We start from the raw sequence: 26,440 nt of genomic DNA on the forward strand, positions 1-26,440 counted from the left end.
ACAATCAGAACATAGCTTCACTCATTAAGGGCGGCGTATGAAGCAGTGGTTCTAGTATAAATGTCTTCTAAATCATGACCGTTTCCTGAAAAAACGTTGTTTCTATATCAGTGGTTTTCAAACTATTTCATGTTTAGAACCAAGGCAATTATTATCTGTATTGGGCCGCCGACCCCCATCTGAAAATATGTTGTTCCAGGCCGGGAGCCCCCGTAAAGCAAAGATATGAGTTAAAACGTTCGCGTTGAAAGGATATATATATTCAAAGATTTGCGCCACATTTTCACGATTTTTCAAAAATAGCAGATCTACAAGCTTGATGTTTTTCAATAGCAAAAGTATAAAATAACCATAAAAAGTGGTTAAAAGCTAAAGTGACACAAATGCGTTCCAGGTCTCAATGGACAAAGAAGGTAATGCCCCTGTAACAGCTCCTTGGCAGAAGTGCGCACGAATGGCAATTTTATAGCGCTTTTCCAAGTCCTCAAAGTGCTTTACAATGGTCCATTCATTCATCATTTGGGAGGTGAAGCGGCGAAAAACTCAACCCCAGGGCCCTCACTTCCCACATTCACACACCAATGGTGGCAAGCTCACACCGACCGACTCATTGGAGGCAATGTGTGGTTCAGTGTCTTCGACATGTAGACAGGAGGAGCCGGGATTTGAACCACCGAAGCATGGATCATCATTCGATCTGCTAAACCTGATAAAGAAGGTAATGCCATGCCTTTGGGACAGCTCTACATATAAAGAAGATAATGTCATCATGCCTCTGTGAGAGCTCCTTGGCAGACGTGTGGAAGGTCTTGCAGATGGGGACGATCTCCCGCCGCTCGTGTGGGCTCATCTCCAGCGGCTCCAGGAAGGAGTTGGCCACGCGCTCCAGAGCCTCCTCCGGCCACGCCTGCCATGACAGGAGGAGAGAACAGAGGACCGTCAGAGGACAACACCACATACGATACGATACGGCTGCCATGACAGGAGGAAAGAACAGAGGACCGTCAGAGCACAACACCACATACGATACGATACGGCTGCCATGATAGGAGGAGAGAACAAGAGGACCGTCAGAGCACAACACCACATACGATACGGCTGCCATGACAGGAGGAGAGAACAGAGGACCGTCAGAGCACAACACCACATACGATACGGCTGCCATGACAGGAGGAGAGAACAGAGGACCGTCAGAGCACAACACCACATACAATACGATACGGCTGCCATGACAGGAGGAGAGAACAGAGGACCGTCAGAGCACAACACCACATACGATACGATACGGCTGCCATGACAGGAGGAGAGAACAGAGGACTATTCCAGCAGGAAACTAGAAAAAGTGCCCTTCCGGGCACAGGTCTCCACCAGGAGGATAGGAGTGTGTGTGATGTTTGGCAAAATGTTTAGGAGGATGTTTTTTTGTATTTGTTTTTGCAACAATTTGCTTCATTTTGTTGAGGAAATGCAGAGCCAGATCACTCATAGCATCTCTGAGGATAGAATTCTGGATGAGCAAGACATGTGCAGCATTTTGTACAAAACGGGCCACTCCTGAAAACTTTGGAAGGCAATCTTAGCCAATCAGTGTACAATCTGAGAAATCCAACAGACTCGTCTTGATCACATGACTACAGAGATCATGTGTACCGATTGCCATTTCTTCATACGCCTTTGATGGCAATTGGATGATTTGAGGCATTTTGTCAAAAAAATTGTTTTGCAAAAATCAACCTGTTGGTGGCGCTATAACAGGCCAATGTGAAAAGGGTGGGATATATTCCTCAGCCTAGTAAGAAAATGTGTGAAAGATTTCACGTAAATTGCATGCTGCGTTCATGATTTGAGGCTATTGTTCAAAACGGGGCAATCTTGCAAACTGTGAAAGCCAATTATAGCCAATTAGGATGGAATATGAAATATCAGACAGATCCGACTTGAGCACATGACCATAGAGATACTGTGTAACGATTTGTGAGATTTTTGGACAGAATCTGGAGGAGTAATATCAAAAAATGTGTTTTACAAAAGTCGGCCTCCTGGTGGCGCTATAAAAGGCAGATGCGGAAAATGCAGGTCAAAGGTTTGTCCTTGGCCTCTAGGGAGTGTGCATGCAACGTTTCACGCAGATCTGTGCAGTTTTAGGTAAAAAATGTGAAAAGCTGCCTCATGGTGGCGCTATAACAGGCCGTTCTGGAAAATGTGGGGCAGAGGTTCATCGTTGGCATCCAGGGAGTGTGTGTGCAAAGTTTGGCATCGACCGGGTTAACGGTGCCGGAGATTAGCTGTACACAGACGGACGGAAGGAAGGACGGACGGACACACGGACGGAGTGCAAAACATACTCTCTCCCCATGCCTTCGGCCTGGTGGAGACAAAAATGCACAGTACATAAGATGGTTCTATTGGGTGTACCTGTAGCCTGAGCCTCGGTATCCAGGCTTTTATTTGCATTCGCATTCGGCTCAAAAAATGAAAGGGTCTGGTCTAGGAGTGGGAGTGAACTACAGTGCAGTAGAGTGACAGTGTCAGTTTTCACCGCTGCTGGGGAGAGGGGCAGACTGATCGGTGAACCAATATTTCTCCAGTGCTTGCTCCAAGCGCACCCGCCCCTCTAGACCAGAAAGCACACTGGCTGGGCCAGGCTAGGTGTACCAGGCTGGAACCAGGTGATGGTAAAGCAGTTGATGAGAGAAGGGAACTGTTACCTGGAACCAGTCGATGGTGCAGCAGTTGATGAGAGAAGGGAACTGTTACCTGGAACCAGTCGATGGTGCAGCAGTTGATGAGAGAAGGGAACTGTTACCTGGAACCAGTCGATGGTGCAGCAGTTGATGAGAGAAGGGAACTGTTACCTGGAACCAGTCGATGGTGCAGCAGTTGATGAGAGAAGGGAACTGTTACCTGGAACCAGTCGATGGTGCAGCAGTTGATGAGAGAAGGGAACTGTTACCTGGAACCAGTCGATGGTGCAGCAGTTGATGAGAGAAGGGAACTGCCGCAGTCGGTTTCGGAAGGCGTCTCCGATAGGACTGAAGGCCACCACGATGTGCAGGTTCTCCCTGCAGCGCGTCACGAAGAAAGCGAACAACGCCAGAGGGCTGAGCTCCAGCGTCTTGTTGCCAACCTGGGCGAAAGGACGCACCGTCTGGAGAAAGAGAGAGAGAGGGAGGGCGGCAAAGTGAAGACATTAGAGAAGAAACGAATGCACCGGGGGCCTGCAAATAGCCTCCTGCTTCCATTTAAACTCCCAGGGTCTGACACCATTTTGTGTGTATAAGGGGTTGGGATTATTTGCAGTTTCTTCAGCCTAATTTTGTGGGTCCGCCCGGGCTATTATTTTCCATTTCTTCAGCCTAACTGTAACTGTAACCAAAATGGCCTGGCGCAGGCCGCTGCAAATAGCCACCTGGTTCCTTTTAAACACCCAGGGACCAAATCGTTTCGGGCTATCCATCCATCCATCCATCCATCCATCCATCCATCTTCAACCGCTTATCCGTAGTCGGGTCGCGGGGGCAACAGCTCCACCAGAGAGCTCCAGGATTGCCTCTCCAGAGGCAACATTAGTAACTTCCTCCTGGGGGATCCCGAGGCGTTCCGAGTAACTAAAATGAATTGGACAGCCAACGAGTGCTGTACCATTCTTGCTCAAATTTAGAAATGAGATCTAGATTGCGATCTTTTTTAGATTAAAGCATTTAGACCTGAGGACGGTTCTACAAATGTCTTCTAAATCCTGACAGTTTTCTTGAAAAATCCATGTTTCTAAGTCAGTCGTTCTCATACATTTTCATGTCAAGGACCCCCACAAATATATGTATTTGGCCACCGACCCCCATCTGATTATGTTTGTTCCAGGGACCCCCCCGGAAGCAAAGATTTGAGTTAAAAACGTTATATATTCAAAGATTTGCACTACATTTTCACAATAAAAAGAAAATAGCAGACCTATAAGCTCATAGCGCGGCAATCGGTGCCACGCTATGAGCTTGTAGATCTGCTATTTTTCAATAGCTAAAGTGTAACATAATGCTTAAAACACCAAAAGGGGTTCCCGCCCTAAATGGGTTAATCGTGCAGCACTACGTACCTCCATGATCTCGCTCTTCTCGTCTGGGGGGAACAGGTTGGGGACCTCTTACGTACCTCCATGATCTCGCTCTTCTCGTCTGGGGGGAACAGGTTGGGGACCTCTTACGTACCTCCATGATCTCGCTCTTCTCGTCTGGGGGGAACAGGTTGGGGACCTCTCCCGTGTTCAACAGGCTGTCCACGTCTTCCAGAAACGCCTCCTCTTTGATCTGCGCGTCGGTCAGCAGGAACACAGTCCGCTGACCTTTGACCCCGGCGTTCTTCAGCAGCAGCTGCAGAACGAGGAAGGAGAGACAGGATGTTGTTGTTGGAAAACTAGTCGTTGGTTTTTTGACAAGCAAATTTTGATTTTGTTTTGGTCGTAGGTCTTTTTGAATAAAATTTCTTTCATTTTAGTCATCGGAAATAGTTTTAGTGTCAGTCTAGTTCTAAGTCGACTAAATCTACAGTTGATTTTGTCAACTTGATGGCGTGCGTCGTAATGGCTGATTTTACACTTGCTTGCCCGAGCTGCACAACCAAACATAAAATGATTTATTCTCCACTAGTCCCTCCTTAACTTTTTAGTCTAGTTTGTATTTGTTGACGAAATTGTCAGTATATTTAGTCTTAGTTTTAGTCATAGTTTTTGTTTAGGTTTCGTCAATGAAAGGTAGTCGACGAACATATTTCTTCATACATACAGGCTTTATGGAGATGCCGATTTTCCTTTCCAGCTCGACTTGGCACCTGCCCACAGTGCCAAAACTTCTAGTGTAACTACTGTACTGACCATAGTATTACTGTGCTTAACTGACCAGCCAACTGGCCTGACCTGAAGCCCACAGAGAATCTAGGTTGGATTGTCAAGAGGAAGGTGTGAGACTTAAGACTGAACAATACAAATGCATTTACGGCTGTTATCAAAGCAAACCTGGGCTTCCAAAACACCACAACGTTGCCACAGGCTGATCACCTCTATGCCACACCCCATTGATGAAATAATTTGTTCAAAAGTAGTCCAGACCAAGTATTGACTGCATACATTCATATATACATTTCAGATGGTTGACATTTCTGGATTAAAACAATCATTTTTTTAGTGGTCTCATAAAATATTCTAATATATTGAGATAGGATTTTTTGATTTTCATGAGCTGTATGCCAAATCAACAAAAAAAGGTTTAAAATATTTCACTTGATGCATAATGAATTGAGAATATATGAAAGTTTCACTTTTTCAATTATGTTACGGAAGAAAATGAACTTTTGCAGAATATATTTGTTGAGATGGAGCTGTATATATATATATATATTACTATTAAAAGAATTGCCCACCCCAAACTCCGAAGCACTGAGAAAACTTTTTTCGTCCTTTTTTCAAACTTAACTACAGGAGCGGTGGTCTCAAAAACATAGAGGAAACACGACTCGCTCACTGTATAACAAAATTAAGTAAAAACTTCTATAGACTGAGACTTAGGGAAACATGTTTCCTTTTATTTTATCATGCTCATAAAGTGCTCTGTGCTCAAAGTGCAATTAAAAAGCAAACGTTTCGGTCCTAAGACCTTTGTCAGTCAGTGACGTGCACAGATAGACACTAGGGGGTGCTAGAGCACCTTTTGGCAATGTGCCCTTTCGAAAAACAAACAAAAAAAAACACTTTCTTATTTTGTACAGTTACACTGTACACTAAGTATGTAGCTTCTAATATATTATTTAGGCCCCACAATCTATACATCTCACACTATTAAGGCAACCGGCCGGTTCCACGTGCTGCACAAAGTGCCCTTTTTTTCCACTTGAGCACCTGCCCCTCTAAATGTCTGTGCACGCCACTGTCGTCAGTGCTATATGATTTTCACAGACAAAGAACTTGCTCTTAAAGAGCTCAAACAATACAGCTCAGGTGCTGAGAATTACTAATCGGTGACATCACCTGATGGTGGGGCGTGGACATTACAGAATAGATATACAAGTTCATACAGTTATATAGGAAACATGAGTACCACCCCAAACTCCACCTGCCTTTAGGTCGTCCCTCCACTCGTTCATGCCGTAGCTCCTGGTGATCTCGGGCTGGTAGAGCGTCATGTGGGCCATGGAGGTGGCCAGGCGGGTGATGGACTGGCGCCCGCTGCCCCCCACCCCCACCAGCAGGGCGTTGCCCCCCGACTGTTTCAACACGCGGCTGATGCGCGACAGGTGCTCCAGCACGTAGCTTTATATACACACACAGTGGTGGGGGGGAAAAAGTACTCACGTGTTACTGCAACGTAGAAATACTCTGTTACAAGTGAAAGTCCAGAATTCAAAATGTACTTCGATAAAAGTACCAAAAGTATTGGCGTCAAAAAAATGTACAAAAAGTAAAAGTATTCATTATGCAGAATGTCTCATTTCTAGTTTTCAAATGTATAACAAAACAATGTTTTGAAAATAGCCGATCCACAAGCTGAGTGGTCATTGTTGATAATCACCTTGTCGGTGATTTATCTATCAACAGTGACCAACGCAGCCATACATTATCCCTTACGTAACATTGGAAGCGGGTGCTATATTACCGGAAGATGACGAGGTTCATGCGGTTCTTGTGAGTGTGGTTGTATTCTCCCAGACATAACTCTGCCACCTGGCCGAAGCTCTCCACCGACGGCACCTCGGCGTAGAGGCGTTGCTCCGACTCCACCGCGTCGGGATTCATGTAGTCCCCGAACATCAGGTCACGCATGTCCTCCTCAACCAGCTGAGAACATATAGGACACAAACATCACTTTACGCATGTCCTCCTCAACCAGCTGTGAACAAACAAACATGACTTCACGCATGTCCTCCTCAACAAGCTGAGAACATATAGGACACAAACATCACTTCACGCATGTCCTCCTCAACCAGCTGTGAACAAACAAACATCACTTCACGCATGTCCTCCTCAACCAGCTGTGAACAAACAAACATCACTTCACGCATGTCCTCCTCAACTAGCTGTGAACATAGGACACAGACATCACTTCACGCATGTCCTCCTCAACCAGCTGAGAACAAACAGACATCACTTCACACATGTCCTCCTCAACCAGCTGTGAACATAGGACACAGACATCACTTCACGCATGTCCTCCTCAATCAGCTGTGAACATAGGACACAAACTTCACTTCACGCATGTCCTCCTCAACCAGCTGAGAACAAACAGACATCACTTCACGCATGTCCTCCTCAACCAGCTGTGAACATAGGACACATACATCACTTCACGCATGTCCTCCTCAACCAGCTGTGAACAAACAAACATCACTTCACGCATGTCCTCCTCAACCAGCTGTGAACATAGGACACAGACATCACTTCACGCATGTCCTCCTCAACCAGCTGGGAACATAGGACACAAACATCACTTCACGCATGTCCTCCTCAACCAGCTGGGAACATAGGACACACACATCACTTCACGCATGTCCTCCTCGACCAGCGGTGAGCAAACAAACATCACTTCACGCATGTCCTCCTCGACCAGCTGGGAACATATAGGACACAAACATCACTTCATGCATGTCCTCCTCAACCAGCGGAGAACATAGGAGACAAACATCACTTCACGCATGTCCTCCTCAACCAGCTGTGAACATGTAGGACACAAACATTACTTCACACATGTCCTCCTCCACCAGCTGGGAACATAGGACACAGACATGCACTTCACGCATGTCCTCCTCAACCAGCTGTGAACATAGGACACAGACATGGACTTCACGCATGTCTTCCTCAACCAGCTGTGAACATAGGGCACAGACATGCACTTCACGCATGTCCTCCTCAACCAGCTGTGAACATAGGACACAGACATGCACTTCACGCATGTCCTCCTCAACCAGCTGAGAACATATAGGACACAAACATCACTTCACGCATGTCCTCCTCAACCAGCTGTGAACAAACAAACATCACTTCACGCATGTCCTCCTCAACCAGCTGTGAACAAACAAACATCACTTCACGCATGTCCTCCTCAACCAGCTGTGAACATAGGACACAGACATGGACTTCATGCATGTCTTCCTCAACCAGCTGTGAACATAGGACACAGACATGCACTTCACGCATGTCCTCCTCAACCAGCTGAGAACATATAGGACACAAACATCACTTCACGCATGTCCTCCTCAACCAGCTGTGAACAAACAAACATCACTTCACGCATGTCCTCCTCAACCAGCTGTGAACAAACAAACATCACTTCACGCATGTCCTCCTCAACGAGCTGTGAACATAGGACACAGACATGGACTTCATGCATGTCCTCCTCAACCAGCTGTGAACATAGGACACAGACATGCACTTCACGCATGTCCTCCTCAACCAGCTGTGAACAAACAAACATCACTTCACACATGTCCTCCTCAACCAGCTGTGAACAAACAAACATCACTTCATGCATGTCCTCCTCAACCAGCTGTGAACATAGGACACAAACTTCACTTCACGTATGTCCTCCTCAACCAGCTGGGAACATAGGACACAAACATCACTTCACGCATGTCCTCATCAACCAGCTGTGAACAAACAAACATCACTTCACGTATGTCCTCCTCAACCAGCTGTGAACAAACAAACATCACTTCACGCATGTCCTCCTCAACCAGCTGTGAACAAACACACATCACTTCACGCATGTCCTCCTCAACCAGCTGGGAACATAGGACACACACATCACTTCACGCATGTCCTCCTCGACCAGCGGTGAGCAAACAAACATCACTTCACGCATGTCCTCCTCGACCAGCTGGGAACATATAGGACACAAACATCACTTCATGCATGTCCTCCTCAACCAGCGGAGAACATAGGAGACAAACATCACTTCACGCATGTCCTCCTCAACCAGCTGTGAACATGTAGGACACAAACATTACTTCACACATGTCCTCCTCCACCAGCTGGGAACATAGGACACAGACATGCACTTCACGCATGTCCTCCTCAACCAGCTGTGAACATAGGACACAGACATGGACTTCACGCATGTCTTCCTCAACCAGCTGTGAACATAGGGCACAGACATGCACTTCACGCATGTCCTCCTCAACCAGCTGTGAACATAGGACACAGACATGCACTTCACGCATGTCCTCCTCAACCAGCTGAGAACATATAGGACACAAACATCACTTCACGCATGTCCTCCTCAACCAGCTGTGAACAAACAAACATCACTTCACGCATGTCCTCCTCAACCAGCTGTGAACAAACAAACATCACTTCACGCATGTCCTCCTCAACCAGCTGTGAACATAGGACACAGACATGGACTTCATGCATGTCTTCCTCAACCAGCTGTGAACATAGGACACAGACATGCACTTCACGCATGTCCTCCTCAACCAGCTGAGAACATATAGGACACAAACATCACTTCACGCATGTCCTCCTCAACCAGCTGTGAACAAACAAACATCACTTCACGCATGTCCTCCTCAACCAGCTGTGAACAAACAAACATCACTTCACGCATGTCCTCCTCAACGAGCTGTGAACATAGGACACAGACATGGACTTCATGCATGTCCTCCTCAACCAGCTGTGAACATAGGACACAGACATGCACTTCACGCATGTCCTCCTCAACCAGCTGTGAACAAACAAACATCACTTCACACATGTCCTCCTCAACCAGCTGTGAACAAACAAACATCACTTCATGCATGTCCTCCTCAACCAGCTGTGAACATAGGACACAAACTTCACTTCACGTATGTCCTCCTCAACCAGCTGGGAACATAGGACACAAACATCACTTCACGCATGTCCTCCTCAACCAGCTGTGAACAAACAAACATCACTTCACGTATGTCCTCCTCAACCAGCTGTGAACAAACAAACATCACTTCACGCATGTCCTCCTCAACCAGCTGTGAACAAACACACATCACTTCACGCATGTCCTCCTCAACCAGCTGGGAACATAGGTCACAAACTTCACTTCACGCATGTCCTCCTCAACCAGCTGTGAACAAACAAACATCACTTCACGCATGTCCTCCTCAACCAGCTGTGAACATAGGACACAGACATCCACTTCACGCATGTCTTCCTCAACCAGCTGAGAACATAGGAACTAACCGCATGTGGCCCCCGGGCCGCCAGTTGCCCATGTATGCTTATCACCACTGTTATTCACCATAACACACAACCCCAATAGTGTTCTATTGCTTTCACACAACAATGTGGATTCACACCCGAGTTCACGTTTTAACGAAACACGGAAATACTGTGTCAAGGTTTGAGGTTTGGAGTTTGATGAGAACATCCTGGCAGTATAACACATGGCACTCGGCCAACCATTGCTTGATCAGAACCAACGGTTGTGTACCATCTGATTTATCACTTTGTTGGAACTTGGGTTCTATGTGTTGCCAATGAAGTAGTTGAAAAACGTGAAATCTCTGTTAATTAAGAGTGGTTCCCGAAAATGACTTCAACTTTATTTGATACTTAAACGAACAAAAGGCAAACAGGAATGTAATTCCTATTCAAACGTAATGTAATGGCTAAAATGTAACGTCCGACTCACTTTAGCGTCTCGTTTCAGGTGATCAAACAGCTGGTCGAAGCTCTCCCTGAAGTGGTCCCTGACGAGGTCCTTGGTCAGCTGGTACAGCCAGGCGCGGTCCGCATCGTCCACCAGCCGGTCGTAGAAGACGCGGAACACCTGGAATTGGGATTGACATTTAACCCCAGAACACTAAACATATGTTTTGTTACACCATCACTAAACACGGGTATATTTTATCCAATGTAAAATATTTATTTTCATCAAAATATATTTAAGTACAGCAATACATGGCAACTTCAGTTACTCTTCTTCAATATTCCATCATGACTTTTCACATAAAAACAAAAATCACACCCGTGTGAAGTAAGTGGTGCAACTCCGTGTGGGGGTCCGGGGGGGGTTCCAGACCCACAGGAACGCACCCAGGGTGCCTGATTCCGGCGAGCCGCCCCACGTCCGAAACGGTTGAGAAATGACAGTTACTGTGTGGGGGTCCCTCTACTGTACCCTTCACTGTACTGTACTGGCACTGTACTGTACTGGCACACCCGAAATCACCATATATACTGTTAATATGTGCGTGTGTGTGTTAGGTTGCGCACAGGTGGTGAAAAACAACCATGCTGTTTTCGTGCTCAGACGCACCCACCCACCCACCCACCCAGCCAGCCACACACATAGTCACTTAAGGAAGTGGTTGCACCACTTAAAAATAGATTTCATTGGGGGGACCCTATCACGGGGGGTCAAAATTAGGGGGGAAAAATGCAAAATTAAAAAAGTCCATTGTGGGTGTATGGGATTTCTTCTCTATCACACTATCACAATGTGGCAGCGGTGGCCGAACGGATTGCGGAGCGGTCTTGATACCGGAAGGTCGCCAGTTCGAATCAGCGGTCCGAAACGTTAAATTACCACCGCTGAAGTGCCCTTGAACAAGGCATTGAACCACTATGATGAAATGTTCTATGAGCAGAGCCTGGCTGGAAACAAGTTCTTGAGCTTAGCCCAGATACCCTGGGTAAATATAGTAATCATTTAATTTAATTTCACTAAACACGGGTGAAATTCACCCGAACACCTGCCTGTAGAATAAACCAGGGGTGTGGGCAGGGAAACAAACCTACCTTCTATGATGTCACTGAGCATCATGAAGGTACTGAAAGTCAAGACCCACCCACCTCAGACATCAGCAACATTATGAAAATAATATAATGGTACGGGTGCATGAAAATCACCAGTGTTTAAGTGTTCTAGGGTTAAAATTGTAAATGCAGCCTTGCCCTCTATGCCCTCAGTACACGCATACCTGACTAACTACCTCAGAAAAGTGAGTGACAACCACAGCCACAATAGGCCTATCTCACAGCCCCCTTTCCACGCCCACTTCCGGTAGATAGTGGTGTCATTTAACATTTACACTTTTTTTCTCTGGATAATCTAAGTACATTTCCTAATGTTAAAATGTCAAAGACCGATAATAATATGAAGAAAACACAATGGTATAACAACTCAAATAAGTAGAATAAACCTTACCTTTACAAAATGGTAGTTTGTGGCTTGTGAAAATACCTCTTTTAACATGGAAGCCTATGGACCGCAAAAAAAATAACACCACTAGCTCCAAAAGGGGGCGTGGAAATGCTGTGAGGTAGGCCTATACCAGAGGAAGCGAGAACAACGATCTGGTGCCACCCACTTTTTAAAACAAACGTGGGGTAAATTCTCCTTCTACAGCACCGCCACCCAAGTGTGGAATGCCCTGACCCTCTCCCTCTAAAAAAATGCAAATCATAAAAGTGAAGACGGAAAAGTGAGGACGCAAATTGTGATTGGCCAGAATGAGATGATGTATGATGATAAGAGCGCCCCTCACTTCACACGGGTGTGATTTCTATTCTTTTTTTGTGATTATTTGAATCTTGTTGTTATGTTTCATGTCATGATTATGAATTGAATACTCAGGACCTGAATGGAATCAATACTTTTTTCCGTTGATATCCTTTTAGACTTAGAAGTGTTTGACTGTACTCTGTACTGTTTACATTTCTGACTAATAAAGTATTCAATCAATCAATCAATCAATCAATCAAACCTCGTGGACGAACAGGCGGACCATGGTGCGCGTGTTGTCGCCCCCTAGGGACTGCTTCCTGAGCAGCAGGCAGCCGCGGATGACCCGCGAGAAGTCCCGCAGGTTGAAGGTGTAGTGAGACTTGGCCGGCGTGGGGAGCAGCTTCAACATGGCTTTCTTGTACACCTTGTGTGGGCATAAGAAACAGTGTTGGAGGGGTGGGGAGCAGCTTCAACATGGCTTTCTTGTACACCTTCTGTGGGGATAAGGAACAGTGTTGGAGGGGTGGGGAGCACTGCTTCAACATGGCTTTCTTGTACACCTTGTGTGGGCATAAGAAACAGTGTTGGAGGGGTGGGGAGCACTGCTTCAACATGGCTTTCTTGTACACCTTGTGTGGGCATAAGAAACAGTGTTGGAGGGGTGGGGAGTACAGCTTCAACATGGCTTTCTTGTACACCTTGTGTGGGCATAAGAAACAGTGTTGGAGGGGTGGGGAGTACAGCTTCAACATGGCTTTCTTGTACACCTTGTGTGGGCATAAGAAACAGTGTTGGAGGGGTGGGGAGCACTGCTTCAACATGGCTTTCTTGTACACCTTGTGTTGGGATAAGAAACAGTGTTGGAGGGGTGGGGAACGGGTACAGGCTTTAGTTTCCGACACACCAAAGCTCCGAGTCCGACAGTTCCAGACCCATTCTTGGCGGGAACCCCTTTTGGTGTTTTAAGCATTATGTTATACTTTAGCTATTGAAAAATAGCAGATCTACAAGCTCATAGATCTGATGAGTCGCAAATGTGTCGCAAATCTTTGAACATATATTCTTTCAGAGCGAACGTTTTTAACTCAAATCTTTGCTTCTGGGGGGGTCCCTGAAAAAACACATTTTCAGATGGGGGTCGGTGGCCAAATACAGATAATTCTGGGGGTCCTTGACATGAAAAAGGTTGAGCACCACTGACAGAAACAATAATTAAGTGAATGGCAGGGTGGCAACTAGCCTCTCCTGAACAGTTTAGTCTTGCCGCCATGACTGTCTCTGTATCAAAAAGAGTCACATATAGAATCGTTCGTGTGTCTTTTTCTGAGAACCCACCTCCATGGTGGCGGCCACGATGTTCTTGCCCGCGGCGAGGCACTCCGCTGGGAAGCGGTTGTTGCGGAGGTACGTGTCCACCATGCTGGAGAAGATGTGCACCATGGTGTGGTCGCTGAACGCCACCACGCTGCAGACGTTGAAGTGGCGCAGGAGGCGCGGCGTCACCGCGTTCCTCCCACCCCCGGGAGTTCCCATGGCCCCGATCAGCTGCAGGTCCACCAGGGTGACCTTGGAGGTGTCCTTCAGGTCGTACCTGATACGGTGGTATACCGGAGAGGTCAAGGGAAAAATGTGTACCAAGTGTAAAATGACTTATGGATTTCTTCTCCACTAGTCCCTTCCTAACATTTTAGTCTATATTGCTGACGAAATCGTCAGTATATTTAGTCTTAGTTTTAGTCATAGCTTAGTTTTCATGTCGTTTCCGTTTAGTTTTCGTCAGTGGAAAAAGGTAGTCGACGAACATTTTTCGTCTTAGTTTCAGTCGACGAAAACAACACTGCTGTGGTCCACCTACCAGTGTCCATGGTCCAGGTACTGTCTCAGCAGCTCGATGGGGGGCTGTGAACCTACCAGTGTCCATGGTCCAGGTACTGTCTCAGCAGCTCGATGGGGGGCTGTGAACCTACCAGTGTCCATGGTCCAGGTACTGTCTCAGCAGCTCGATGGGGGGCTGCGCCCCGAACTTCTCCGGAGCAGGCATGTTCATGTCGTCCACGAAGATCACGCACTTCTTCCCCACGGGAGGCCCGAACACGCCCTTCCTCCTCTTGTCCAGCCTGGACATGATGATGCTCTGGAAGACCAACCATGCAGCATCCCAGGTCAGAATACAATACATGCAAAGAAAGAGAAGTGAAATTAATTAGTTAGTTAGTTGCTGCGAGAGTGAGGTAGCCAACACCAACTTGGGATTCCTGGATCGCTGCCCTCCACAATTTCCTATCCAACATCAGGTTCTTGAGCTCTTCAGTGTTGTCAGCCAAGCTGTCGCGCCGCAGCACGTCTACATAAGGTGGTACACTTCTTTCCCCTCCTGGCTTTGCCCTGGGTTAATTGGCTCCCATAGAGTAGAGTCAATTTACTTGCCTCAAGTTCTGGGTGCCTGACGCAGTGCCCTACCAGCTTCATCCTTCTCTCTCTGACTTTGTCCGTGACCCTATAGGTCCCCATAGAGGTCCACATTTCTGATGCGGTCCGTCCATGTGACACCTAGTGCCATTCGTAGCAATTCATACAATTTGTGTGAAACCTGCTTTAGGTCCTATGATCACTTTCCATGTACGTTCTGTGTGGTGACTTGTTCAAATGTGCGATGGAACCCAATCGCCTCCATTCTCTCACTCTATTTTCTGTGTTTTCGCGTGTAACCTTCAGCATTTGATAAATGTGATCGCCTGGCCATATTGCCATAAGCCAAGGGCTTCTATCTCTACATTAGACCACGTCTGTCCACGGGACATCTTTACGCTGCGTAATAATGCAGTCTCCTTCCTCCTCCTCTTGTGCCAAATACCAACTTATTTGTCCCACAATGGCACATTATTTGGTTCCCACATTATTTATTCCCTATATTTGAAGCGACTGCATTCACAGCTGCGGTGATCCGCCCTCAGGTGCGCTTGGAAGCGAGAGCGAGACCCCCAGGTTTTGGTGATCTAGAATGCGTTCGTTTGATCCACACCTGAATTCGAATGAGCCTTCACACCTGCCAAATGAAGTGCACTTAGTTTCTGACAATACGCAGCGGGATTTATTTTAATCGCAGTAAAACATCCTGGTGTGAATGCGACCCATGTCACAGATGGCTAGCAGCCATTAACACATTGACTCCCACGGGAATCGATAATAAACATCGCTTCCCTGACAACGTTTTTCACTAACCTTTGAGGAATCACCCCCTCGCGATTGTACCTCCATTTCATGAAAATCTGCCTGAAAATAGTTCCATCGTTTGTGTTTGAGTCGAACAGTGGCAGCGGTGGCAGCGGTGGCCGAACGGATAGCGGCGCGGTCTAGATACCGGAAGGTTCCCAGTTCGAACCAGCCGTCCGACACGTTAAAATTACCACCGCTGAAATGCCCTTGAACAAGGCATCAACCACTACGATGAAATGTGTTCTATGAGCAGGGCCTGGCTGGAAACAAGTTCTTGAGCTTAGCCCAGATACCCTGGGTAAATATAGATTTCATTTCATTTCATTTCATTTCATTTCATTTCATTTCAACAATATTCCACCACCGCGATCCGAAACAACTACTGTACGGGGAACAGAGCTCAATGGATGCTTCCATTACGCACCATAGACTTTACATTGTGCCTCCATTTCCCAGAAGCCCTGATAATCAAGCGTCAGTGTTTGTTTTTCCGGTCACGTGATATAAACGCATGACGTCACCGGGTCCAACGGAAACCGGTTATGTCTTAACCCATTTAGACCTGAGGACGATTCTACAAATGTCTTCTTTATCCTGACAGTTTTCTTGAAAAACACATGTTTCTATGTGAGTCGTTCTCAAACATTTTCATGTCAAGGACCCCCAAAAATAAATGTATTGGCCGTCGACCCCCATCTGAAAATATGTTGTTCCAGGAACCCCCCCAGAATAAAAAAAACGGCAAATAAATCATATAAAACAAAAGTCAGGAACAGCGTGTTCCGCAGGAAGAGACATTAGGAAAAAAGTCGGGAATAGTGTGAACCGCAGGGCAAGGTTATAATAGTTTTGTTTTTTTCATTATAGTTTAGTTTGAGTTAGTTTTGACATATTTTTTTATAATTCAGTTAGTTTTGACATATTTTTGTCTAATTCAGTTAGTTTTAGTTAGTTTTTAGAGCGGGTTTGCTAGTTTTTATTTAGTTTTTATTTTGGTGAAATGCTTAGTTTTAGTTTAGTTTTAGTTTAGTTATAGTTTAGTTTTTTTCCGTACTTTGGTTTATTTGTGGGTTAGGATTAGCGTGGCTACATGCTGCCGTACGGTGCTGAAAACTGCCGTAAAACTTGTTGGAGAAATGAGGAAATGAATCTAATGAATTTAAAAGGATTATATTATAAATATACGAAAGGCATATAAATATTGATAAAAACTAAAACTAAGGGTATTTTGTCTATAATTTCAGTTAGTTTTGAGGACACACAATACAGTTTCAGTTTAGTTATCGTTTTTTTATTTATTTTTAGTTTTTATTAGTTTCAGTTAACTAAAATGTTTTTTTAATTCTAGTTTTCGTTTTTTAGTTAGTTTTAGTTAACTATTATAACCTTGCCGCAGGGAATGTGTTACAAAAAGCCCTCTGACCTGGCTCTGGTTTCCACTGGTGCGGGCTGAGAAGTTGATGAAGAATGGCAGATAGCGCTCCCTGTCGAGGTTGTTCATCATCTTCTCCTTCACATACACAGACTTCCCAGTGCCGGTTGGACCCACAAACAACAGAGGCCTAAGAAATGTAGAGCAATACATTACATTTCACATGTCTGTGGTTAAACAGATATGCCACATACTGTGGGCATAAATTAAACGTGAGAGAGAAAGAAATTATAGTGTGGAAAGACAAACATTGAAATCATTTTTCATAATATGTAGCAGAACCCAACCGATATATCAGGTTTGCCGACATACAGTACTGTATACAGTAGCTTGAAGGAACCGAATAGAACAGGGTGCCATTTCTCCATTGAACTCTAGGGGCCCTATTTTGCGTGTCTTAAGTACCCAGGTCTTATGACTTAACTTAAGACCTGGAGGCATGGTCAATGCTGTTTGGCCACTCAGAATATCCAAATGGCATTGATCACGCCTCCAGGTCTTAAGTTAAGTCATAAGACCTGGTACTTAAGACACGCATAATACTGCCCAATGTGTGTGTGTGTGTGTGTGTGTGTGTGTGTGTGTGTGTGGTAACTCTGTCATTTCTCCACTGTTTCGGACGCGGGCGGCTTGCAGGAACCGGGCCGGCACCCTGGGTGGGTCCTGTGGGTCTGGAACTCGTCCCCCACACGGAGTTGCACCACTCACTTCACACGGGTGCGATAGTAGGGACCTAGTAGACACTTATTCATGCCTTGTCTCTAGGCTAACTCTAAGCCAAATCGGAGACTTACCCATAAAACCCATCGTCTGGAACGGAATCTGTAGTTTCTCAATGGCAGCCCATTGGCTGAAAACTCTACAATGCCACGTATAATTATTAATTACAGGCACGGCGATAAAAATAATGATGTGTCAATACTAACACTCCATGGTGGATGCAGAGCTCCATGATGTAGGTGTAGCGCACAGTGTCTATGGTGGGAATGATCATGTCCTCCACCTTGGTCTTCTGCTGTCCCAGACTGACGTTCTTGATGGCCTCGTTCCAGTGCACCCACTGGCCTTTCCCTTTGAACTGGACAACAGATGAGACATTACCAGCTGCTGCGGTTTGACACTGACGAAGGCCTGCACGCCGAAACGCGTTTTGTCTGTCTGGTATGACTGCTGCTGCGGAGCACTATCATTATTACGTCACTTTAGCTACGTTTTCGTGTGGATGGAGAGGTTTTTGTAAACCTAACCTAAGTTTTCTGAATGTGCAGTATACAGTCTCGCGCGCGTAGCCAGACAACTATTCCACAGTCTCTGAATGCTATATAGAGTCTGGAACTACACCTCCCCAAATCCCAGTAAGGAAGCTGGCATTTCCGTTCACGAAAATATATTTAAAAATATCTTTACATTTCATAATTTCCATTTCTGCTACGCAGCAAGCTTTGTATGCTTAGATGATTTCGATTTATATTAGGATACATTTGTGCGACGTTAAAGACAAAATGGAAGTGGGGAGGAGGCTTCACTTCCGCTTTATATTCCGCCAGACTGTATGACGGAAGCATTTGAAAATTGCGAGAGGAGACAGTCTGGCAACGCAAGACTATTAAGTATGCAACGACCGGATTGAAAGGCAACGTATAGGTTACAACAGGTCTAAGCATTTAGAACGATTACAATGCAGAGTCACATCATAGTACCTCATAAGAGTAGTCGTAGACGAGGCCTCTCTGGTCCATGGGACATTCCCATCGGCCCACAGAGGCAGGGACGCTGTGGCCCTCCGTCTTCCCCGAAAGCGTCTTCCTGAGGAAGGCATCGAAGCGCTCCCTGCTGTCCGCATCGCAGCTTCCTCCCACCGACCACACCAGAGAGAACGCAAAGGCCGCCTGCGGTGAAGAAGGCACATATGACAATAGGGTGACCACAGATCCAAACTGTTGATAGCGTAATATTCTGGTGTCCATTACCATGATCCAGGTGCGTATGTTCTGGTGTCCAGTACCGTCCTTCACAGGTTCGGCGAGCAGCATCTCAAACAGACGACACAGAGACACCACAGTGTTGCCGTCGCTGGTCGAAACCACTTCCTGTCGAGGACAAATCTCCATTATTCAACGTTATACACCAGGGGTATTCAGCTCTTACCCTGCAGTGTGTGGGGAGTCGGGACTGTTACCGGGGCAGCTTACCCTGCCTATCCTGTGGGGACTGTTGTGGGGTATCCCGGGGCAGCTTACCCTGCAGTGTGTGGGGGGGACTGTTGTGGGGTATCCCGGGGCAGCTTACCCTGCAGTGTGGGGGGACTGTTGTGGGGTATCCCGGGGCAGCTTACCCTGCAGTGTGTGGGGACTGTTGTGGGGTATACCGAGGCAGCTTACCCTGCAGTGTGTGTGGGGGACTGTTGTGGGGGTACCGGGGCAGCTTACCCTGCAGTGTGTGGGGGGGACTGTTGTGGGGGTACCGGGGCAGCTTACCCTGCAGTCTGTGGGGGGACTGTTGTGGGGGTTACCGGGGCAGCTTACCCTGCAGTGTGTGGGGGGGACTGTTGTGGGGTATACCGGGGCAGCTTACCCTGCAGTGTGTGTGGGGGGACTGTTGTGGGGGTACCGGGGCAGCTTACCCTGCAGTGTGTGGGGGGGACTGTTGTGGGGTATACCGGGGCAGCTTACCCTGCAGTGTGTGGGGGGGGACTGTTGTGGGGTATACCGGGGCAGCTTACCCTGCAGTGTTTTCGCAGCATGGCGTGCGCGGGGGGCAGCAGCCAGTGGAACAGGTCCCACAGCAGGGAGAGGTGCTCTGGGCTCTGGAGGACCTCTGGCAGCCTCTTCATCCACGACGTCACCAAGGGCTCCCAGCCCAGCTGGGACGGCTCCATGTAGATCATCCCACAGCGGCTCACTGTAGCGGGCTGAAACAGCACGTTGATGTTGAACAACCCTCTCATATGACCTAACTGTAACGGGCTGAAACAGCACTTTGTAGAAACAACCCTCTCATTATGACCTTCTGTCACCATATTTAAACGTTTTTATGCAACGTGTCACATTCGTATCAGTGTTGACTAAAACTATGACGAAAAATGTTTGTTGACTAGCATTTTCAGCGGAAATTAAATAAAACACTAAATAAAAACTAAGCTAGACTAGTCTAAAATGCAAGGGAGGGACTAATGTGAATAAATTGATCCAGTAGAACTTAAAGACAAGTCATTTTATATTTGGTTGCTTTGTGGTGTTGTTGGATTAACCGTTGCTTGACTTACTGAGGCCTGCGACAGATCCATGGCTTCAAAGATCAGACTCATCTGACTGGACATCTGAATGATCTCACCACTCATCAGGCACAGCTGTGTGTGGAGGGAGAGCAGAGGGGAGTACAGTAAAGCTGTCTGCACACTGCATAGTGCACACTGCATAGTGCACACTGCATAGTGCACACCGCAGCGTTTCTCACATTTCCTTAAAAGTTGTCCGGCCTGATGTCGAAATTAAAAAAAAATGTTTTCTAAATCATGACAATTTTCTGAAAGATTTGAGGCACATTTTAACAATTTAAAAAAAATAGCAGACCTACAAGTTCATAGCGCGCCACCGAGTGGCGCGCTATGAGCTTGTAGATCTGCTATTTTTCAATAGCTAAATTATAACATAATGTTTATAACACCAAAAGGGGTTCCCGCCCAGAATGGGTTAAGTGCAAAACTTCAACGACTGTCTAAAATCCTTGTAGTGGTGTATAGGCTGCACCGAGAGATCATTCTGTGGATAACTTATTCAATGTAATTGAATGTTCAAGAAACAGTATAGCAATACATAAATTAACCACTTTAATACATTAAAGTGGTAATTAATGGTGGCAATTAATCGAATGGAAACAAGATTTGTTGGTGCAATACTTAGACCAAGTGTTTGACTGTACTCTGTACTGTTTACATGTCTGACTAATAAAGTATTCAATCAATCAATTAACCAATTAAAGGTATATTCAGTGATTTCACTTAATTCAAATATCACTTATTTTTTTGTTTTGTTGTGATAATCCTCCCTACTATAGAGTGTGCTGACCATATAAGGAGTTCCTCCCTGTCCCCAGTTCACCCCTGGGGTCAAAAAACCTTTTTGTTTTTGGCTATAGGTGGCCCAGTCTTCCTCCAACCCGCCCCTGATCGAGCAGGGGCGGGCCTTGGTGTGCGTGCTGTTGGCCTGTTGCGTGTTCCCCCACTGTTACCGGGACGGACAGAGTTTTTTTTTCCAAATCACCCAAAATCACTGAATGCTCCTTTAAGCTTAAGTCACACAACGGTGTTGTGTGGAAATTGCAAAAAACAAACAAAAAAACCCAAACAGCCGATGTACAAGTTCACAATGCGTCCCTTTGGGATGCGTTGTATATCATGGCATGCCCAAAATATGGATGGATTATATTAAAATATATATTTTTTTAATATCGATTAAATCAATGACTTCCATTAACTGCCGCAGCGCTACATGTAGCATTGAGCTACATCATTTACCTTCTTGTTGTCGTCCAACACGGTGTTCATGCTCTCGATCCACAGCGTGTCGATGGGTCCGTCGAACACCACCCACTTACGTTCCACTGTGTCCGCCGACGCAAACTCACGGAACGTGTTGGCCACGATCCCATCTGCCCACTGGAAGAGAAATAACACTGTACTTACATGCAGAAAACAACAAGTACATGAAGAAGAGGGGAATATAATGGGGACAACTAGTGATTTGGATTACAACATCCATGCATGTACGATTTTCCATGGGTTTTTTCCATGGGTTTTTTCCATAGGTTTTTTCCATGGATTTTTCCATGGATTTTTTCATGGTTTTTTTTCCATGGATTTTTTCCATGGGTTTTTCCATGGGTTTTTTCCATGGGTTTTTTCCATGGGTTTTTTTCCATCTTGGAAATCTCACTTAATTAAACATCCCTCGATTCCACTGGGTCTACTCTGGACCCGTTTGTGACTAAAATAAAATACAAATTTGCTGTCAAAATCAACACTAGTGTTGTCCCACTCAGTCACACCTTATGAGAGACAGGGTCTATAATCCCATTGACAATTAATGCCTTCTAAAGCCCTACCTAGGTTTTCTGAAAAAGTTCAAATATTTATGTAGCAGCGTCTTTTTTTTCTTAAATACTGTACATACTGTACAGAACCCCAAAAGGGGTTCCCATCCAGAAGGGTTAGAACACCAAAAAGGGGTTCCCGCCCAGAATAGGTTATTGGACAGATACATGTTGTCCGACTCCCACTCAGTCCCACCTCATGGGAGACAGGGTCGTACTGTCCAAACAGCTGTCCCATGGTGATGGCCTTGGGGTTGACAGTCCGGTAGATGACCCTCTCCTCCTGGTTGTGTCCTCTCTGGTTCATGAGCGTCAGAGTGTCGGCCAGAACGTGGAGGACTTGGGTCTTCCCAGCGAAGGGTTCCCCCACCAGCATGAACCTGAACATGCAAAAAACACCATCACATCACATGTGGGAATTTACGTGTTGATTTTGACAGCAATTCTACAATCTACAAGCTCACAAGCTTGTAGATAGATTGGCTATTTTCAGCATGCGACCTAGTGTAACATTTAGCTCTCACAACCCTCATTTATTTTAATTCGCTTTTAACCCATTTTGGGCGGGAACCCCTTTTGGTGTTAGCATTATGTTATGCTTTAGCTATTGAAAAATAGCAGATCTACAAGATCAGATTCTAAGAATCTGATTCTTAGAATCTGATCTCAGGTCAAAATGGGTTAATCTCATCTGAGCTCATCCAATGTTTTGTTTTATTTTGTTCATACATAGGCCATTGCGGAGAGATTTTCTTTTTAAAATTCGTTATCTTGTGATCTCGAATTAATAATTCGAGATCACAAGATAACAAATAATAATAAAAAAAAATCTCTCCGCAATGGCCAATCCGGGGCTCCGTAGTTTGTCCCCATGTCTACACTTTTTTTAACCTGACTCCGCCAGATGGGGCAGCAGAGAGTACACTGGGTTCCCCCCTCCTGCTCCCATCTGGGAACTCTCAGGCAGACTTGATGCCCGGCCACAAAACGGCCTGGCCAATCAGTATTTTGTTTCTTGCTTCGATAGTTGGGGCGACGGTGGCTCAAGAGGTAGAGCAGGTCGTCCAATGATCCATGGGTCGGCGGTTCGAATCCCAGCTCCTCCTGGCTACATGTCGAAGTGTCCTTGGGCAAGACACTGAACCCCAAATTGCTCCCGATGTGCTGGTTGGTACCTTGCATGGCTTCCGCCGCAATCGGTGTATGAATGTGTGTGTGAATGGGTGAATGTAATGCACAATCTATGTAAAGCGCCTTGGATAAAGGCGCTATATAAATGCACCATTTACCATTTACCATAGTTTTTGCTCCTGCTCTGTACAGAAGAACGTTGGTCAATCTCGGTTGTTTTTAAACGTGCTCTATGAATACAGTTTGATTTGATTTGATAAAGTTTGATACCGTACGTATCAAGGTTATAATAGTTTTGGTTTTTTCATTATAGTTTAGTTTTAGTTAGTTTTGGCTTTTTTTTTAAAATTCAGTTAGTTTTAAGAGCGGGTTTGCTAGTTTTTATTTAGTTTTTATTTTGGTGAAATGCTTAGTTTTAGTTTAGTTATAGTTTAGTTTTTTAAACTAAAAAACTATAACTAAAACTATAAAAACTAAAACTATAACTAAGGGTATTTTTTCTATAATTTCAGTTAGTTTTGTGAACACACAATACAGTTTCAGTTTAGTTATCGTTTTTTAATTTATTTTTATTTTTTATTTAGTTTCAGTTAACTAAAATGTTTTTCTAATTCTAGTTTTGTTTTTTAGTTAGTTTTAGTTAACTATTATAACCTTGGTGCGTATAGCATACCCGTGTCTGACTATCATCATCTCATACGTCTGGATCATCTTCTCTAGGAACACCTGTGTTGGCTGTATGTTGCTCTGTTCACAGCACTCCACAGCAGCCTCCAGAAACAGCTGCACACAACAAGGAACAACGGTGCAACCCATGAGAACGTGCAGTGTGTAACTACACAGGCATTGTGTTAACTACACACATGGCATTGTGTTAACTACACACATGGCATTGTGTTAATGCACCAAGTGAAATGTATCATTACTAAATTCACCGATCGCTGTGTGTCTGTCCTATTCCGGGTCACCAGTGAAATGCATGTTGGGACGGCTTCCGGGTCACCAGTGAAATGCATGTTGGGACACTTTTCCGCGTAACAGACCCACACGGGGTAAACAACTCGGACGGGGCATGTTAACACCTTGGAGGCGCAAGACGGAGATCACCGTCAAGTTCAAGTGCACGGTCAGTTGCCCGAGACGGAGATTGATAAAAGCGACGGAGATTAATGATATCAAAACCGGTCACATCGCTCCACAGCCTAGGAGCGCTTGTTGCCCAATCCTCGGTGTTGCACAACAGTGACACGTCATCGAAAATGTGCCCTGCCTGTTTAGCGGACGACAACGAAAATCTTAAAACGTTCATAACTCGCGATCTAAATCATCCCGTCTAATTATGAAAAAAGATCCTGTGTTAGACGGCGCTCCGCGGTCCAGTCGCTAGTCGCGATAGATTTATTCTTACCTCCAGTTGCTGTCGATCGACTCTAGGTGTGGCTATTGTTAGCTGCTACACAGACATTCACAACAACTTCCGGTCCGCCGGTAAAAGTGGTCCGGGCGCTATAAACGATGGGCACATTTTATTAATGGATTAAATAGGCCCGAGCCCTCAAGGTGTTAACGTGAACACACACGCTGTTTCGACACCACACTGAACATCATTTGCTGTTCATATATTCAGAACGGGTAAGGACTAGTATAATAAACAAACCTTATAATCGGCCGCCGGAAGGGAGATGTCAGGAAACAGATCGCTGGTGATCCCGTTGAACAGCGGAATGTCGTGGGAGAGGAACTTGGGCTCGTTCACGTCTTTGATTGACCTCAGCACCTGTGGTGGTCAGGAGAGTAAACGTGAGGCGACATCACAGACAGATATGCTGCACTTACACCACGGGCAGGTGCAAAAGATGCAAAGATGCAAAGGTCACAGCATAGTTTGTCGCTTTGTAAAAATCTGTCGTTAGGGTTAGAGTTAGGGTGTCGTTAACGCCATCCAAGCCATCAAGTAAAAACAAAAGATATGATAACTAAAACTAAGACAAAATATAGGCTATTGACAATTTCGTCAACAAATAAAAACTAGACTAAAATGTTAGGGATCGAGGGACTAGTGGAGAAGGTCGAGACTAAAAGACCTGTAAGTCATTGTACGGTTGGTTGCGCTCGGGTGTTGCACTCTGAAATATAGCAGATCTACAGGTTCACAACGTGATCTACAAGTTGGGAACTTGTAGATCTGTTATTTTCAGCATGCAACCAAGTGTAGAATCGGGCATTGCGACGCCATCATGGCACCGCCACAATACACTTTAGTCAACAAAATCAGCTGTACATTTTAGTCGACGAAAATCTTATGATATTTTAAAACTACAACTGAATGAAAATGTATTAAACCATTTTGGGTGGGAACCCCTTTTGGTGTTGAAGTGAAAAAGGCTGACCACCACTGACACAGAAACATGGGTTTTTCAGAAAACGTATTAAAAATCAACACCGTACCAAGATATCTTCGTTCTGGTGGGGGAACTTGAGCTTGAGGTTCCCGGCCGCCACCAGCACGGCCTTGACGGCCCTCATGCCATAGTCGTAGTGGAACTGAGAGGACAGCTGCTCCGAGCACAGCCTGTATAACGAGGGAGAAAAAAAATTTGTGGACAGGACTGACAAAAGCGTAATTTGTTTTCCACATGCTCTCCATCACCATGCATACGTTTCATTTTGGAAGGGGGGCCATGGTCCAATTCAGTAGCTTAAAGGACCACTTCACCACTTTTCAACTTCTCTTCCTATAATTGGTCCTCACTAATGTTCATGATAAAATACCACAATTTGTTTCTACTCAGTCTGTGTCTCATAGGAAGGCTGGGGGCAGTTCAGAAACCCGTCCACCAGTGACATCATCGATGGTGAATCCAAGCTAATAGAAACAGCAGGCTTTCTTTTCCTGAAAAGTTGCAATGCAAAAGTTGAAGCCATCGTTCTCACGATAATACAATCTAAATATATTTTAAAACAAATCTTGTTTAAAAAAAAATCTGCCTAATGATGATGTCACTGGTGGACGGGTGTCCGAACTGCCCAAAGCCCTCCTATGAGACACAGACTGAGTAGGAAAAAATGGTGGTGTTTTATCATGAACATTAGTGAGGACCAATTA

The 26,440-nt window shown here is 45.5% G+C and overlaps 1 protein-coding gene across 1 annotated transcript in view; it reads right to left on the reverse strand.

The window, feature by feature from the left end:
• LOC306918213 (dynein axonemal heavy chain 12-like) overlaps positions 1–26,440 on the reverse strand; it is a gene marked incomplete at its 3' end in the record, with an annotated part of 140,907 nt that overhangs the window by 45,275 nt on the left and 69,192 nt on the right. The window contains exons 31-50 of the mRNA XM_079531089.1: positions 25,783–25,906; positions 24,992–25,111; positions 24,008–24,117; positions 22,400–22,583; positions 21,629–21,769; positions 20,378–20,461; positions 19,835–20,023; positions 19,083–19,202; positions 18,813–19,001; positions 18,039–18,190; positions 17,104–17,242; positions 14,432–14,598; positions 13,800–14,055; positions 12,724–12,888; positions 10,647–10,784; positions 6,642–6,823; positions 6,106–6,298; positions 4,206–4,367; positions 2,954–3,148; positions 774–907 (exon numbers count right to left, since the gene is read on the reverse strand). Coding sequence (XP_079387215.1) covers positions 774–907; positions 2,954–3,148; positions 4,206–4,367; positions 6,106–6,298; positions 6,642–6,823; positions 10,647–10,784; positions 12,724–12,888; positions 13,800–14,055; positions 14,432–14,598; positions 17,104–17,242; positions 18,039–18,190; positions 18,813–19,001; positions 19,083–19,202; positions 19,835–20,023; positions 20,378–20,461; positions 21,629–21,769; positions 22,400–22,583; positions 24,008–24,117; positions 24,992–25,111; positions 25,783–25,906 — 3,144 coding nt within the window. The remainder of the gene's footprint in view (positions 1–773; positions 908–2,953; positions 3,149–4,205; positions 4,368–6,105; positions 6,299–6,641; positions 6,824–10,646; positions 10,785–12,723; positions 12,889–13,799; positions 14,056–14,431; positions 14,599–17,103; positions 17,243–18,038; positions 18,191–18,812; positions 19,002–19,082; positions 19,203–19,834; positions 20,024–20,377; positions 20,462–21,628; positions 21,770–22,399; positions 22,584–24,007; positions 24,118–24,991; positions 25,112–25,782; positions 25,907–26,440) is intronic.

This window comes from Electrona antarctica, assembly GCF_951216825.1.
Source record: "Electrona antarctica genome assembly, contig: scaffold_218, whole genome shotgun sequence".
Classification (NCBI taxonomy): domain Eukaryota; kingdom Metazoa; phylum Chordata; class Actinopteri; order Myctophiformes; family Myctophidae; genus Electrona; species Electrona antarctica.